This window comes from Melopsittacus undulatus, chromosome 4 (genome assembly GCF_012275295.1).
Source record: "Melopsittacus undulatus isolate bMelUnd1 chromosome 4, bMelUnd1.mat.Z, whole genome shotgun sequence".
Lineage (NCBI taxonomy): Eukaryota > Metazoa > Chordata > Aves > Psittaciformes > Psittaculidae > Melopsittacus > Melopsittacus undulatus.
Window position 1 is genome coordinate 14494813 of NC_047530.1, and position 14191 is coordinate 14509003.

The 14191-nt window shown below is 42.1% G+C and overlaps 2 protein-coding genes across 3 annotated transcripts in view; one reads left to right on the top strand and one right to left on the bottom strand.

Annotated features, from left to right (window-relative positions):
• Nucleotides 1–595: 595 nt before the first annotated feature.
• On the bottom strand, nucleotides 596–8849 carry SOCS4 (suppressor of cytokine signaling 4). Of its 2 annotated transcripts, XM_031052027.2 has the most exons (3): nucleotides 8594–8849; nucleotides 2901–2983; nucleotides 596–2468 (listed from the first exon to the last, which is right to left on the bottom strand). In XM_031052027.2, exon 3 carries the CDS (start codon nucleotides 2367–2369, stop codon nucleotides 1059–1061), a length of 1311 nt encoding a protein of 436 aa, XP_030907887.1. In that variant the 5' UTR covers nucleotides 2370–2468; nucleotides 2901–2983; nucleotides 8594–8849; the 3' UTR covers nucleotides 596–1058. The 2 variants fall into 2 exon arrangements, with proteins under 2 accessions (XP_030907887.1, XP_005152401.1); XM_005152344.3 differs by lacking the exon at nucleotides 2901–2983.
• An 88-nt stretch (nucleotides 8850–8937) lies between these two features.
• WDHD1 (WD repeat and HMG-box DNA binding protein 1) overlaps nucleotides 8938–14191 on the top strand; it is a 32859-nt gene continuing 27605 nt past the window's right edge. Inside the window, exons 1-3 of the mRNA XM_034062428.1 lie at nucleotides 8938–8997; nucleotides 9391–9479; nucleotides 11638–11749. Of these exons, the coding sequence (XP_033918319.1) occupies nucleotides 9403–9479; nucleotides 11638–11749 (189 nt within the window). The 5' untranslated portion in view covers nucleotides 8938–8997; nucleotides 9391–9402. The remainder of the gene's footprint in view (nucleotides 8998–9390; nucleotides 9480–11637; nucleotides 11750–14191) is intronic.

Below are 14191 nucleotides of genomic sequence, written 5' to 3' on the forward strand. Positions count from 1 at the left end.
TACTTATTAAAATACCAACTCTCCTACTGACAAAGTAGAAAAGTTATTGATCTTCACATTAGGATCAACCATGCAAGATCAGATAGTTTAATATGCAGATTTTTAAGGAAATATCTTCATTCTCCCCCTCTGCGCTTTAGCATATAAGGAGCAGCAGCTCTTTTAGTGAAGACTGGGTATTTCTAATGAAATAGTAACACAGAAACAGAGTTACCAAGTCCAAGCCCCATGTATCATAAGTGTACCATTATCCCTTCCAGGCACTGATCAAATCCCAATTTATGAGTAGTTTGGTTTTTACTGCTATTATACAAAATGAAAAGCTGTTCCAGAACTGCATTGCTCTGATGGGGATAAGCTTTCTCTTTTCCAAGCAAGATCTTTTCACAACCAGTTTATACAAGTTTGATCCTGTACTGAGTGTTGTCCTTAACTTGAATTCTTGTTCCTCTCCCTGGTGTTTAGTCCCCTGATATATTTATAGAAAGATCATATCCTCTTTCAAACTTCATTTTGCTTGGAATAGTCATGTTAGAAATAGACTGGTGAATTTGCTGTATTAGATATGGATGGACAGACATACACACACACAGAGGGTAGAGCAATCATTTTAAAAGAAATGCAGAAAATACAGATGAGTCAATCTTTAGTTAACAGTGCGTTATTTCAAACATGTCAGCAACACATGTAAATTACAATAAAAAAGACAGATCCAGTTCAAAACCGATTTTTAGTTTGTTTTTTTTTTTTTAGATCTAAAGACTACTCACCTATAGAAATACCAGAAAGCCTACCTGAAATTCCATAAAACTCTACTCTGGGAACAGTAGCAAAAGCCCACAAGGAATATAATTTCTAAAAAAGAGAGCTAGAAAGAATCAAAGTACATTTGGATAAAAGAGCCTTAGACAGAGGCTACTTTGGGTGGCAAATAATCTGCAGGAAGGAAAAAGAAATCAATCAAATTGTTATTAAAAAAACCCACCATAGAAGGAAGAAAGACTGAACGTACTATTTGTCTGCTTAGAGACAATCTCATTCTTTCACAAAAATATTTCCTAGCTTTGCTGCTCTGGTACATCAATCCTGAGTACTCTAACTTTTGACTTGTAATGATATTCCTTCAGATACAGCTTCACCGATGGAGGAATGGGAAGTGCATCAATACCATCATAAGTTGTACAGTTGCAAATAACAGTTCTACAAATATGTTGAAGAGAAAAAGGAAAAGTCCTGTTCAGTGGAGTGGATAAAAGTGGTTCAAAGAACATACAGGAACTTGGATCTTTATAGTGCTCTAGGAGTCCTGTGATGTCAGGAGAATGGAAAACACAAGGATCATGGGCATCAAAGCTGAAGTTGTGATTCCACTGCTCTATTCGTGCATGGAGGGAACGACTGTAGCGCCTGAAGCTCACAGAAAACAAATAGTCTTCTTGGGCAGAATCTCGTAACAAAAAGGTTCCCTCAGGCTTTCCTTCTAGCAGCGCCTCAGCTGCATATTTATCCATGACTCCCCAGTAGCAGGGATTATTATTGATCTGGAGGAGGTCTGGGACTAGACAGTGGACATAATCAATCTGTGTATGGTATTTTGGAGGCGTTTCCATCCGTAGCAGCTCATCATCTGTTTCCCATTTGGGCTTGTTTCTTTTTCTAGAGCTTGTGCACAGTGTTATAACTTCATCATCAGAGTCCATATCGCTCTCATCTTTACTACTCCTTACCATCTTACCTGTAACCAACTCAGACCTTGAATCACCCCTAGAGGAACTGCTGTCCATAAAGTCACCAGACTGGGAGGGAGAGTCCACTCCCCCATTGGCAATCTCATCGTCTCGCAGCTGATCATCCCGTTCCTCATGCTGGGATAAATCAGCAATTATCCAGTCTTCTGCTTTTGGACTTATAGGGGCTGTATGTCTTTTGATCAAGTGCCACCGAAAAGCTAGATCCGAGCGTGGAGGGAAAGGACACTTATCTAGCATTAACTCACTGATATGAATTTTTCTTTTTGATGGCAGTCCTGAGGTGTGCCGACTGCTACAATTCTTTATGGGAAAGCACTGACCCACAGCATCCTGCAGCTTCTGTTTGAGAGATCGGCCTAAGAACTTGTGACCACACGAGCGGTCTAGATCCAACTCGATAGACGAGCAGCTATACTTCCTTTCTTGGCTCCTTAAATTAGTCCCTGATCTTCCCTCAGCACTTGCTGTTTCAGCGTCAGAACAATGCTCGCTCTTTTTCGACCAGGAGAGCTTCTTTCCACTCCAGACGTAACCATCCTTTCTGTCCGCGCTTCTGCTCCGGCTGCTTTTGGGTCTCACATCTGCATTTTTAATATTATTGTCCTTATTTTCTGCCATTTTGACAGCTCTACTTCACGAGTTGCCAGAAAGCACACTGTGTTTCTTGCACAGTTTTCCTACATAAGGAAGCTTCCTTGAGGCAATTTCTGGAAAAACCTAAGGAAAAAGAAAACACAGCTGCTTTAACAGCTAACACAAGACCAATGCAGGTGTATACAGGACAACAGCAACAACTGATTGCTAAGCATGTGAAGTAATATGATAAAGATGAATTCACCAGTAACCCCACAAATACCAGCCAGATCCCAGACAAGGCTATCTTAACCTTCCTTTAGGAAGAATATCTTTTGCAATAAACCACCTTACATGATTTTAGAATATCCATTCTGAATACACAGCAAAGCAGAGAGTTTTGGGTGTTGGCAAGCCTACTATGCTAGGGTCCATTTTAAATGGAAGGGCTTCACGTGGCAGGTGATACTCTTGAGCTGTTTAATGAGCAAATTTTGTATCTCTTCCAAATAACCTTTCAAGAAGGAACAAGCCAGAACAGAAGCAACTAGGTCAGAGTACAAAGAGCTACTGTACCTAGATGATATGCCCATTTGCTACTAATCCACAGGGTGGGATGCCAGAGATCTTTTTCTTAACTGACACTTTTGGGTCACTTTCTGGATGGGAAAAAAAAAAAATAAAAATTATCAGTGACAGATTTCATCAATTTCTGAAAGCTGTTTTCCTCTGCCTTTTCAAATGGAGCTAGAAAATACCAGACCCCTAAGGGACTGAAATATCTGGGGCTTTACATACTGAAAAGGATTAAAACAATCCAGTCCCTTACTAAAAGCAATTTTAAAAGGCTGTGAAAGATGGAACTGCTTATTGCTCGTTAGAGAAGGAAGTGTACATTATTAAAATCAGTGTTGCTCTGAAACCTACCATTGCCGATTTCATTATCTTTTGTTTCCAAAGGCATATTGAATGCTCAAATAGATAAGAGGTTTCCTTTAGAATGTTGCACTTTGAAAAAAAGAATCCTCTTATGATTACCCAATTGAAAGTAGAGCAAATTTTTCCAACCTACATAGATAACGGTATGTTATATATGCTATACTCTCCTGAGGCGTGGCAGAATGCAGAAATGTTTCCCATCACATATCATGATGCTTTTTCACCAAAACAACATTGGGCTCCTCTATTCCACTGAGGGTTTTTCTGGCTGTGGGATTTCAGTTGTGTGTTTGGGGGTTTTTTAATGTTTTTGTTTAGGGTTTTTTTAACTCATTGAAATGGTAAATACCAAGCAGGAAAAGAAAAGGGCATCCACTTCCTCTCTCCATTCAATCAGGATTAGCCAGCATGACACAACCTCTCTGCTGTCCCCCGGGGCTGTGCTGCCTGAGTTCGAGCCTCTGCTTTCAGTAAAAGAATAAGACTGCCGTGCCAAAAGGCTCACATGCACTCTGTGGGCCAAATGCATCCCAGATGTAACTTTCACCCAGGAATTCCATTCTTTATTCACAATCCCCAAACCTGAGAGCTGTGGGGGAAAGAAAAAGGAAGGGGAAGGGAGGAGATGCAGAGATGCAGAATGAGGGTAAGAGAGGTTAAATATTGCAAATAGGTTGAAAAACCACTGGCATTAAAGCAGTCTAGATGAATGGCACCTCACTGGTACTAAGCAGAATTACAGAATGGGATCCATATTCCAATGATTACAAATCAAAGTTGAAAATAAAGATCTCTTTTTATTTTCTCAGGATTTTGCAAACCATTTTTCAGTGAAAACACTGCAGGGTGTAATGCAGATAGGAGAAACCTGCTGACAGGTCTCATTTATCTGATACCCGAAACACCTTTATTTTGACCAAGATTCATGGATTGCTTTTGTAACATTGATATTTTTATTCTAGAAACAACTAGAGTAGAACACTGAATTTTCTCCACAATTAGAAAAGAGGAAAACAAAGAAATCTAATTTACCCTGCTGATAATTAGAAGTAATTGAAGACAAAAAGTTATTCTAGATTCATCCTGCGGTAAAATACATTAACTCCCTATATATGGGATTTTTAATTGGACAGAGAGATACCACTGAGACTGCAAAGTCAAGTACTTAAAAATTAGGATATGACAGTCTGTAATTGCTTTTAAAATCTTCAACTATCTCATTCTACATGTCCAGTCCACATGAGAAATAAGAATACACAGAATATGGGCTTTTAATTAAAAACTGCCAAATGTACAAAACCAGAAGTTTTGTACAAAAAACCTCTTATGTCCTGACTTCAGTCTGCAACTGAAGCAAGGTCAGTGTTCATGTCATTCCCGGGTTGTTGCTGTTGTACGTAACTAGAAAGGCACCTTCTACTTTGTACCTTTCTTCTGTTGCGAACCATTAGTGGTACCTGGACCCTGAAACTCAAACTGGAGAAACAGCACGTGATGCTGTACGACATGGCCCATTAGCCAGCAACAGAGAGAACTGTTTCCCTGGGGTTTGAAGACTGCTGGAACCGAGGCGCCAATTCTGCCACGTCAGAGCAGTAATTGCTAATCCGACATAACACCAGACCTGTGAAAAGAGCATGGAATATATGAAGAAAACGGGATGTCATGCTACTAAAACCAGGTTTGGACTTGACCTTGCAAAGGAAGAGTGAAGGATGGGTCAATGGTCAGCTTGTGAGTCAGCAGATAGAGACTCTGTTTCCAAATGTGTTACAAATGTCCTCGTGTTCACAGGCAAGCTGCCTTCTGAAACATGCATCAGCCGCAGTGTATTTAGGTGCCCAGATCCCACTGTTTGGTATTCCAAGAAGGGGTCACGCTTTTACACGCTTTCAACTCTGTGATTCACAGCCCCAGTAAAATGGGAACCAAACATAATTTGGGTGACAGAAAGAAAAAGACAAAGTGCAGCAAGGCATTCAGTGCTGTATTACCACTTGAGGCTATCCACCTAAACCAGCTATTCCTTTCACTGCAAATGTCCAGGGAAAATACTGTGTACCGTACAACCATTAATGGCTGGAACACAACTGAAAGAGTAGGATGGGAGGGCAAGGATAAAAGAGGGAAGACACAGAGTACTTTTCCCTACAGGCAAGGTTAAATGGAGGAGTCCAACACTGTTTTGAGATACTTCGGTAGATATAATTAGACTCCTGCCTATAAAAGCCTTTATCTATGTGGGGATACCTTAGGCATCTCAGAAGCAGGCACACTTGACAAAAGCCTTATGCTTGAAACTCTTCTACCTAAGCGAACAGCAAAGCTAAAGCAACGTGCGGGAATAAGCAGAGTTCATTTTGGGCCACAGGATCTAGCTTGTAGTTCAAGGTTATCCAGCACTGTCACAGCTTACAGTTCCTGAGGACAAGCAGAGAGCTGGATGGGTTTTGTTGTTTTTAAAACGTGCACAGCTCCCTCCTTCAGAGGCACGTCTCTCGCCAGGCTGCGGAGGGGGGTGCAGATGGCTGCACAAGATGCTTTTTCTTTCAAGTACTAATGCCTCAACACTAAGACTTCAAGCCCAAACTAAAAGCAGGATCTAGCAGCTATATGGAGACAATAACAATTTTACCTCCTAGCCAGAGGTAAGCTGCAATCAACAACTGTTACAGCCTCACCATATGTCTAATTAAATCAGCAGCAAATAGTCAATAACTGCAATAGGAGAATCAAAGCCATAAGCATAGACAGACCTTCCTGTCTTTAATTTATTCAATAAATACTGAATTGCTTTAACTAGATATTTGTGTCCTCAGCCGCTGGATCCTTGCCTCTACCCAGTACCTCCAAGTCTTCATTAAACTACTTCCCTTTCAGTATAACCAAGCAGCAGATGATGGCGTGTCTCCGGCCCTCCCTCATGCTTGGAGACAGTGCGGGCTGGGGGGAGCCATGTCCTGGTCTGGCTGTGTCCCGCAAACCTCTGAGAACAGAGGTCCCACCACCTCTCTGGTGCTCCCATGCTGCATGACCCTTCTAGTGAAAGAAGTCTTTTCAAAGTCTTCTGTCCAAGCACACAAAACCAAAGCACTGCTTCATTATGTCTCTATCTAAACAAGAAGACTCACACAAGGAACAATAAATCAAACTTGGAATTGTTATAGAAGTTGATATTCTTATAGATCTAATAAAATCCTGAGAAAGAAGAGCAAGCTACAGTAAACTGGAGAACTTTTTAATTTCAACTTGCATAAAAGTTATTTTAAAAAAATCTTAACAGTCACATGCTGTTTTCATTAATTTCACCAATTAGATTTTTGCCGCAAGACTGCATTTTAAAACCTGACCTTCCACTGAAGTTGAGCTGTTACTTATTTTGGAAAAAAGCCCAGCCTATTAAGGATAGCATTAAGTCTCAATTCCTCTGTCTGAAATTATTTTCCTTCATTTTTGACAATGCTTATTTTGATTTATGATACTGTCTAAAAATACCTAAGCTTGACTTCAGAGGCCTTTCCAGCCAATTAAAGCAATAATCACACTCACACAAGAAAGAAAGTGACTGTCTAAACGTACCAGCAGTAATTAACCTACAATATTTCTTCCTTGGAATACCCTTGATTTGTCCTGGGTCTTTGTACTTGCAGACCTGCAGGAGGAGGAGGGCATGCGGCCATGCCCACCTAACCCCAACACTGTTTTACCCATACCCAGGAGGTGAAAATGATCTGGAAGCAGGTTCCAAAGGTGAGGGCTGCTCGCATCTACTGCTTTAATGAAACTCTGCTCATGTGCAGAAGGAGGGACGTACGCAGCGCCTGCCAGACCACAGCAGCCTCTCAAACACTAAATCAGTAAAAGCTTTATGGTCCATGACCAACACTTCACGTTCCACCCAGAAACCGAATAGCAGAGTAGCGCGATTCCCGGCTCCCGCCCTGCTCGCAGCCACTTACACCTATTAATCAAGTCAACAGCAGGTTGAGTTCCTGACCGGATTTAAAGAATAACTTTGCATTTGATGCCGTGCCACCTCGGAAGTGAGCAAACCACAAGGCCTGCAGTCCTTTGGCCAAACAGCTGTGGGATCCCCCCACCACCCTAAAAACCTTCCCCCAGTCTTCCCATGCCGTTCTGAGAGTTATTCCAGCAGGAAGCACCTTGAAACGATGAATTTAGTCGTTAAATAGAACCGAATTTAAAACGGCTTTTATATTGTAAGATATTTTAGGTACAGTTCGCATGAGAGTCTCTGCAAATTAAAATAATAAAGACAAATAAGCACAGTTGACATGTGTTTGTCCCAGGCAGCGGCTTGCATTAAGACTGCAGTAAGAATAGCTCGGTCTTCCCACTCATCTAATAAGCAGTTCAGCTCCAATCATGTTGCTAGAAGACTATATCCTCACCAGAAATCACGATTTACTGAAATATGTCAGGAGACACCCATGGAAAGCATGTCTCTACACGGCAGCCACGAGGTTTAATAATGAAATCTGGGCATACTTTTTCTGTTAAAGAGAAGCGTGCCTGCTTTGTAATGCTGTCACTTACTCATTCATGAAAGTGCCGACGATGTGACTGGTACAGGGAGCCCAACCACATTTCCAATAGAAATAAATTACTCTGCTCACCCCAATCACCGATAACTGCAGCAGAGCAAAACTGAAGATAAAAGGGGTTTGCCTGGGAGCAATTTTTCTTAGAAACAAGAATAAACTGGGCCAGATCATTAAAGCTACATAAAGAGAAAACACGTAACTCGGGTTTGGTTTCTTTTTACGCTTATTTCAGGTGTGTTGAGCTCTAACATTTTATTGTCCTTCAAGAAATAAATCAAATTAAACCGCGATGCTTTCGTCCTATTTTTCAGCGCACGAAAGCTTAATGATTTTTTGCAGCGCAATCGCTACCTGCCTAACTACAACCACTGTCAACTGCATCTAGCACACGCATCGGGATGGCTGTAATTACAGCGTAATCCCGTAATTACCATAACGATTGCCAGATGGGTTTGATCCTGCAGCCTTTAATCGGGCCGGAGCACCCCCGACCTCCCTGCAACACTTGGTGGTGATGGAGATTTTGGCTAAGTGGGGGGTGAAGGACACTGCCCCTCATTTAGGCTTTCCTTGCGATCCCTGTGCCTCTTGAACACTACCATTAAATGTAAGTATATACATTAAACGGATATGCACTTCGCACATTAAGATATGTACACCGGTGTGCACCCACACACAGTTTTCCACAGCGAAAGGGGGGACCGAGCCCACCCGGTGACCGGGCCGCTGCCACCGCCCGCCCGGCTCCTCCCGACCCCGACTTACGATGGCCCGGAGGGAGCGGCCGATCGCGCTGCGCTGCCCTCCCCGGCGGAGCCGCTCGCCTCCCAAGTCCTTCTCTCAGCCGGGTAGGGCGGCGTGACCCGGGGCGAGGAGGAGGAAGAAGGCGGCCGGTACCTCCGCGGCGTGCGAGCTCTTGGAGCGGCGGGGTCGAGGCGGTGGCAGCGCCGGGTGCCCTCAGCCGCCGAAGCGGAGTCCCTGCGAGGCGGCCCAAGCCGCGCCTGCCGCCGCCATCCCCGCTCTGCCGGCGGGCCGGGGCCGGCCCCAGCCCCGGCCCCGCCTGGGCGCAGCCCCGCCCCGGGCTCTGACGAGCCGAGGCCGGCCCCGGGGCGGGCCGGGCGGCAGTGCCGGGCGCGGGAACACTGGAAGCGGGTGGCGGGCTTGAGGCGGTAAGCGGATGCTGGTGCGGCCCCGGCCTCCCTTTGCCTCGGCGGGCGGCGCGGGGGGACCTGCGGCCTGTGGTGGGAAGGGGGTCCCTGCCAGGGCCGGGGAGGAGTCTGGCCTAGCTCTGCTCAGGCCCCGCACGCAGCATCCCCCCCGTACCCTCTGTAACCCAGTTTCCTCAGCTTTTCTTTCTTGGTTCGTTTCTACGGCATGGCCTTTCCCATGTAAGGAGGTGCAGGCCCGTTTCGAATATGTGCCCAGCTCTAACCCGCTTAGGCCAAGCTGGTGAAAGCTGGTGGTCGAGCTCTGTGTCCCTCTGACCCTGCCCTGCTATCTGAGGCTCGGACCGAAGCTTTTCATTTCAGTTAATATTATTTGTCTTTTATCCTACTAAATAGGTGAGAGTGAAGATGCCATCTGCACTAAAGCCAATGCGCTACGGCCATACCGAGGGCCACACAGACGTCTGCTTCAATGACACTGGGAGGTAACTGCCTAATTGTCATAGAATAGTTTGGGTTGGAAGGGACCACAAAGCTCATCCAGTTCCAACCCCCCTAACGTGGGCAGGGACACTTTCACTAGAGCAAGTTGCTCCAAGCCCCATCCAGCCTGGCCTTGACCACTGCCTTGATGGGGCAGCCACAGCTTCTTTGGGCAACCTGTGTCAGGGCCTCACCACCCTCACGGGGAAGAACTGCTTAATGCCTGATCTAAATCACCCCTCTGTCAGTTTAAAGCCATTCCCTTTTGTCTTGTCACTACATGCTCTTGTAAGAAGCTCCTCTTCAGGCTTTTTGCTGGTCCCTTTAGGTACCTAAAGGAAGGCTGCTCTAACGTCTCCTTGGACAGCTGCCTTCTTTCCAGAAACAAATCAGTAATTCCTAGAAACCAGGATGAAATGTAGTCTGGGAGAGGAAATGCGCTTGCTTCTTTTCCCAGAAGTTCACCAGCTGTTTATGTGTGAGATATTGCTATGGGTTTATAACCTGGCTTGGTCTAGGAAGTCCTTTGAGTTTTGCCTGTGTTGAGAACTGGCAATGTGACACATTTTGATGCCCTGAGTGTTGAAGTGATTGATTTATAATTTAAATGTTAGCATATATATATGTCTGTGTATATATATAAACTCTATATGTGCTTTTTATATACAATTTCTTAGAATCTAGCAGAAATCAGTGTAGTGTGGGAGTAAATACATTCACATATGCACTGAGAAATTAAAAATATAGTTGAAAAAATCCAATATTGGGCCTGCTTTCTTTTTGTTTTAATCCTATGCTAGCTTTTAAATGTATAAATATGAACTAAATGTTTGCTATTATCTTTTTATTGATTAAAAATAAAAGGTAAAAGAGGGAACAAGCCCTCTCAAAATGAACTCAAAGGATATGTTTTGAGTATTGAGTATGGCTTAAGTTCCTCGATAGGATGAGAGGGAATGGCTTTAAAATTTAATGGCTTTTTTTTTTTTAGATGAGACATTAGGAACAAGTTCTTCCCTCTGAGGGTGGTGAGGTGCTGGCACAGGTTGCTCAGAGAATCTGTGGCTGCCCCATTCAAGACCATGCTGGAATGGGCTTTGGTCTAGTGGAAAGTGGCCCTGCTTGTGGCAGGGGGCTTTAAGGTCCCCTTTCAACCCAAACCATTCTGTCATTCTGTGATTCTGTGAAGTCTATATTATCTTATGCCTTCCTTTAGTTCATTAGCCTTCGTACAAAAACTACTGTTAAGAGTATAATAACAATCCCTTGAAACCACAAAAATCCTTGTCTGCTATTACAATGCAAATGGATGCAGGCATCTCTGCCAAATACCACTGGTCCACTACTGCCAGACTCTCCAGCATCAGTATACTCAATATCAGCATATTGTTGTGTTGCTGTCAAAGTATAGACATCAGAGAACTGAGAAGAGCAACATCACAGCTTTGTAATATTTTGCTGCTTAATTAGTTTTATTTGGGACTGCAAACAACTTTTGAAAGAATGCAGGTCTTGGTTATAGATTCATGATGTCTTTGATTAAAAATTCCACACCAACTCCTGTATATTTGCCCTGTGACATCAGGTTATTGTTTACTGCATTAAAATTGTGAAAGTTAACCCCATCAAACTTGAATTCCATATTTACTGTTTTTTAAGGGTTCTGTAGGCCCAGGCCTACAGAAGTTTAAGCTTGTTAAACTTCACACAAGTATGCATTAACACTCTTAGTCTTGTCATGACCTTTGAAAACTTACCTTACAGCTGATTATGAAGTCTAAGGGGCAGTTAAATACCCAGTTCTGGGAGAAACTGGTACTAATTAAATCTTTTGAAAAATTCACTCTAAGTTCTGGAAAAAAGTGGATTGACCAGTAATATCTAAGGGTCAGTTCAGATGAGTGCCAGGCCTAGGCAGTTGTCAGAGACTTGTGGTACTGTGTTATGCTACCCAGACCTGACTTTTCCCTTCCTTCATGTTTAATAAGTTGCTTAGACATAATAAATGTAGGTATTCACTGTATTGCATTGTGTGAGTTGTATTTTGATATAAACCCCTCACCCTCTAACATTTTAGTAATGTTTTCATTTTGTGATTGAAAGTCACAGTGACTGTCTTGTCCATTCCGGAATTTTAACAAATCCCATGTCCTTCCACAGCTGCATTGTAACTTGTGGCAGTGATGGAGATGTTAGGATTTGGGAAAACCTGGATGATGATGATCCGACGTCCTTTAATGTAGGAGAAAAGGCCTATTCATGTGCTCTAAAGGTATCGTCGTTTACAGAACTCCAACTTATGTCATACTGGTGTTGATGTACAGTGTGATTGTACAGATGTTGGATTTGCAAACTCAGGGATCCTGCTTGTGTGGGTAATCTTAAACATATACTGGGATAATATACAGAAAAAAGTGAGAACAATACTGTATGTAGCACATTTCAGTCTGCTGTATGTTAAATATGTAGACTTTTACCTTCAGATTAATGTAAAGTCCTGGGGATGCTGATTGAGGGCCACTGAACAAAAGCCAGCTTGTGTCCAGGCAGCCAAGAAGGCCAGCAGCATCCTGGCCTGTATCAGAAATAGCTTAGCCAGCAGGACCAGGGAAGTGATTGTCCTCCTGTACTCAGCACTGGTGAGGCTGCACCTTGAGTGCTGTGTTAGTCCTGGGCTCCTTGCTACAAGAGATAAGATACTAAGATGCTGGAGTGGCTGCAGAGAAGGGCAGTGGAGCTAGTGAAAGGTCTGGAGCACAAGTGTGATGAGGAACAGCTGAGGGAACTGGGGTCGTTCAGTCTGGAGAAGGCTCAGGGGGAATCTTATCACTCTCTACAACTACCTGAAAGGAGGCTGTAGTGGGGCACTGATCCATCTCTTCTCCCAAGTAGTGAGTGATAGGGAGAGAGGTAACAGTGTCAAGCTATGCCAGGGGAGGTTTAGGTTGGATATTAGGAACAGTATCCTCACTGAGGTGATCAGATATTAGAACAGGCTTCCTAGGGAAGAGTCCGTGGAAGTGTTAAAAAAAATGAGGCCCTCAGTGACATGGTTTAGCGGTGGACTTGGCAGTCCTGGGGTGTAGGTTGGACTTGATGAGCTTAAAGGTCTTTTCCAACCTAGATGATTTTATGATTCTATGATAATGAGCAGCAGGTATTTAAATCTGAGCATATGAACATATTGTACTTTTATGTCTAAGTGAGAATATCAAAACAGTATGAAAATATAATTTTCTTAAATACATAGAAATTTATTTGATTAAATGTGCCTATAGACTTTTTGAATATTTTAGCTGAAAGAAGTATTTTATATAAATCAAGAATACTTCTGACAATTCATTCTAAACCATACAGGATTGTAGCAATATTATTGCTTACACTAAACTTCTGTAATATTTGTTTTCTTCCTTTTCCTTCATATTCAGTTATACTTATTTCTGACTTTGATGTCCTTTCTGAGACATAAATCCATCAGATTAAGCTAATTATTCAGTGAACTTTTTAGGCAGCTTCAGTGTTTTCTCACAATATGAGTTATGAAAACTGTCCCAGGATAAGATGTGATCATCAAGTATTAGGAAAAAGAGCCAAGAGGCTGTTTTATGTGGACATGTTTTAAGGTTAAGGAATTATATTCTGTATTAATCAAAAATTACTTTCACAAAATCTGGCCATGCTTTGTTGATACATTTTTTAATAATTGTTTGATATTTTGTTCTCAAAATTCTCATTTAGCCCAAATATGCCTCTGACCCACCATTCTCAGAGTCAGAAGAGAACAGGATTCTTGCTTGCATAAGCTGTAAGGGTTTGTGAGTATGCCAACTAAAGGCAGTTCTGCAGTTGGACTGACTGACATTTGAAGCATAACTTGGTCTGTTTATTTCAATGCTAAGGAAGTTTCTTTTACTATGTTTTGCAGAAGTCATTATTTGTAAATAACAAGGCATATGTTATCTGTATGAATGTTTAATAGAAAGTAATTCTTTTCACTATGCATGTTCATGTATTTAGCTTGAGCATTCTCATAGTATTTTCTTTGTGTACAGTTATTGTTATATTTCATTCATAATAGAAGGTCTAAAATGTTGTCTTTGTGGTAATTGTAGAAGAAGAAAATAATTCCAGAGTATCAGTTCTTCAGATATTGTGTGGTTAACTTTACAGTGATAAAGAAGAATTTTAACACTGTTTTTTGTTATTTATGATTTTGGAGGGGAGGATGAAAGAGGAAATAAGGGATGATTAACATATAGGTATTATATTTTTAAATATAATAATTTGAAACCTTATTCAGAACTACTGCCTTAACTGAAACCTCTGTCATATCCCTTTAAACATACCTCCAGTATCTATTCTGCAGTACCTGTGTAATCTGTTTTCATCATTGATTTTCAGGGTATTTTGCTGTTTATTTTCTTTGCATTGCTTATTCTTTCACAAACCAAGTGAGGTGACTTGAGTGAGTTCTTTTATCAAATCAGTGGCAGAGCCAGAAATTGCTACAACTATTAATGAATAGACAAGAGAGAAATCTTGATTTTAATTTTTGACATTAGCAGGAAAAATCATGTGCTCTTAATTTTACTGTGAAATGCTTTTACTTTTGAGAGATTTTTTTATTTTTAAGCGGTGAAATGAACAGTGCATTGTGAGATTTAACTTCAGGAAAACTTAGTTCAAAAATATCTCTTCAGTAATGAAAATTAGG

Excerpts from the sequence above, each read along its gene's own strand:
- SOCS4 (XM_005152344.3), bottom strand. The coding sequence starts at position 2,369 with ATGGCAGAAAATAAGGACAATAATATTAAAAATGCAGATGTGAGACCC.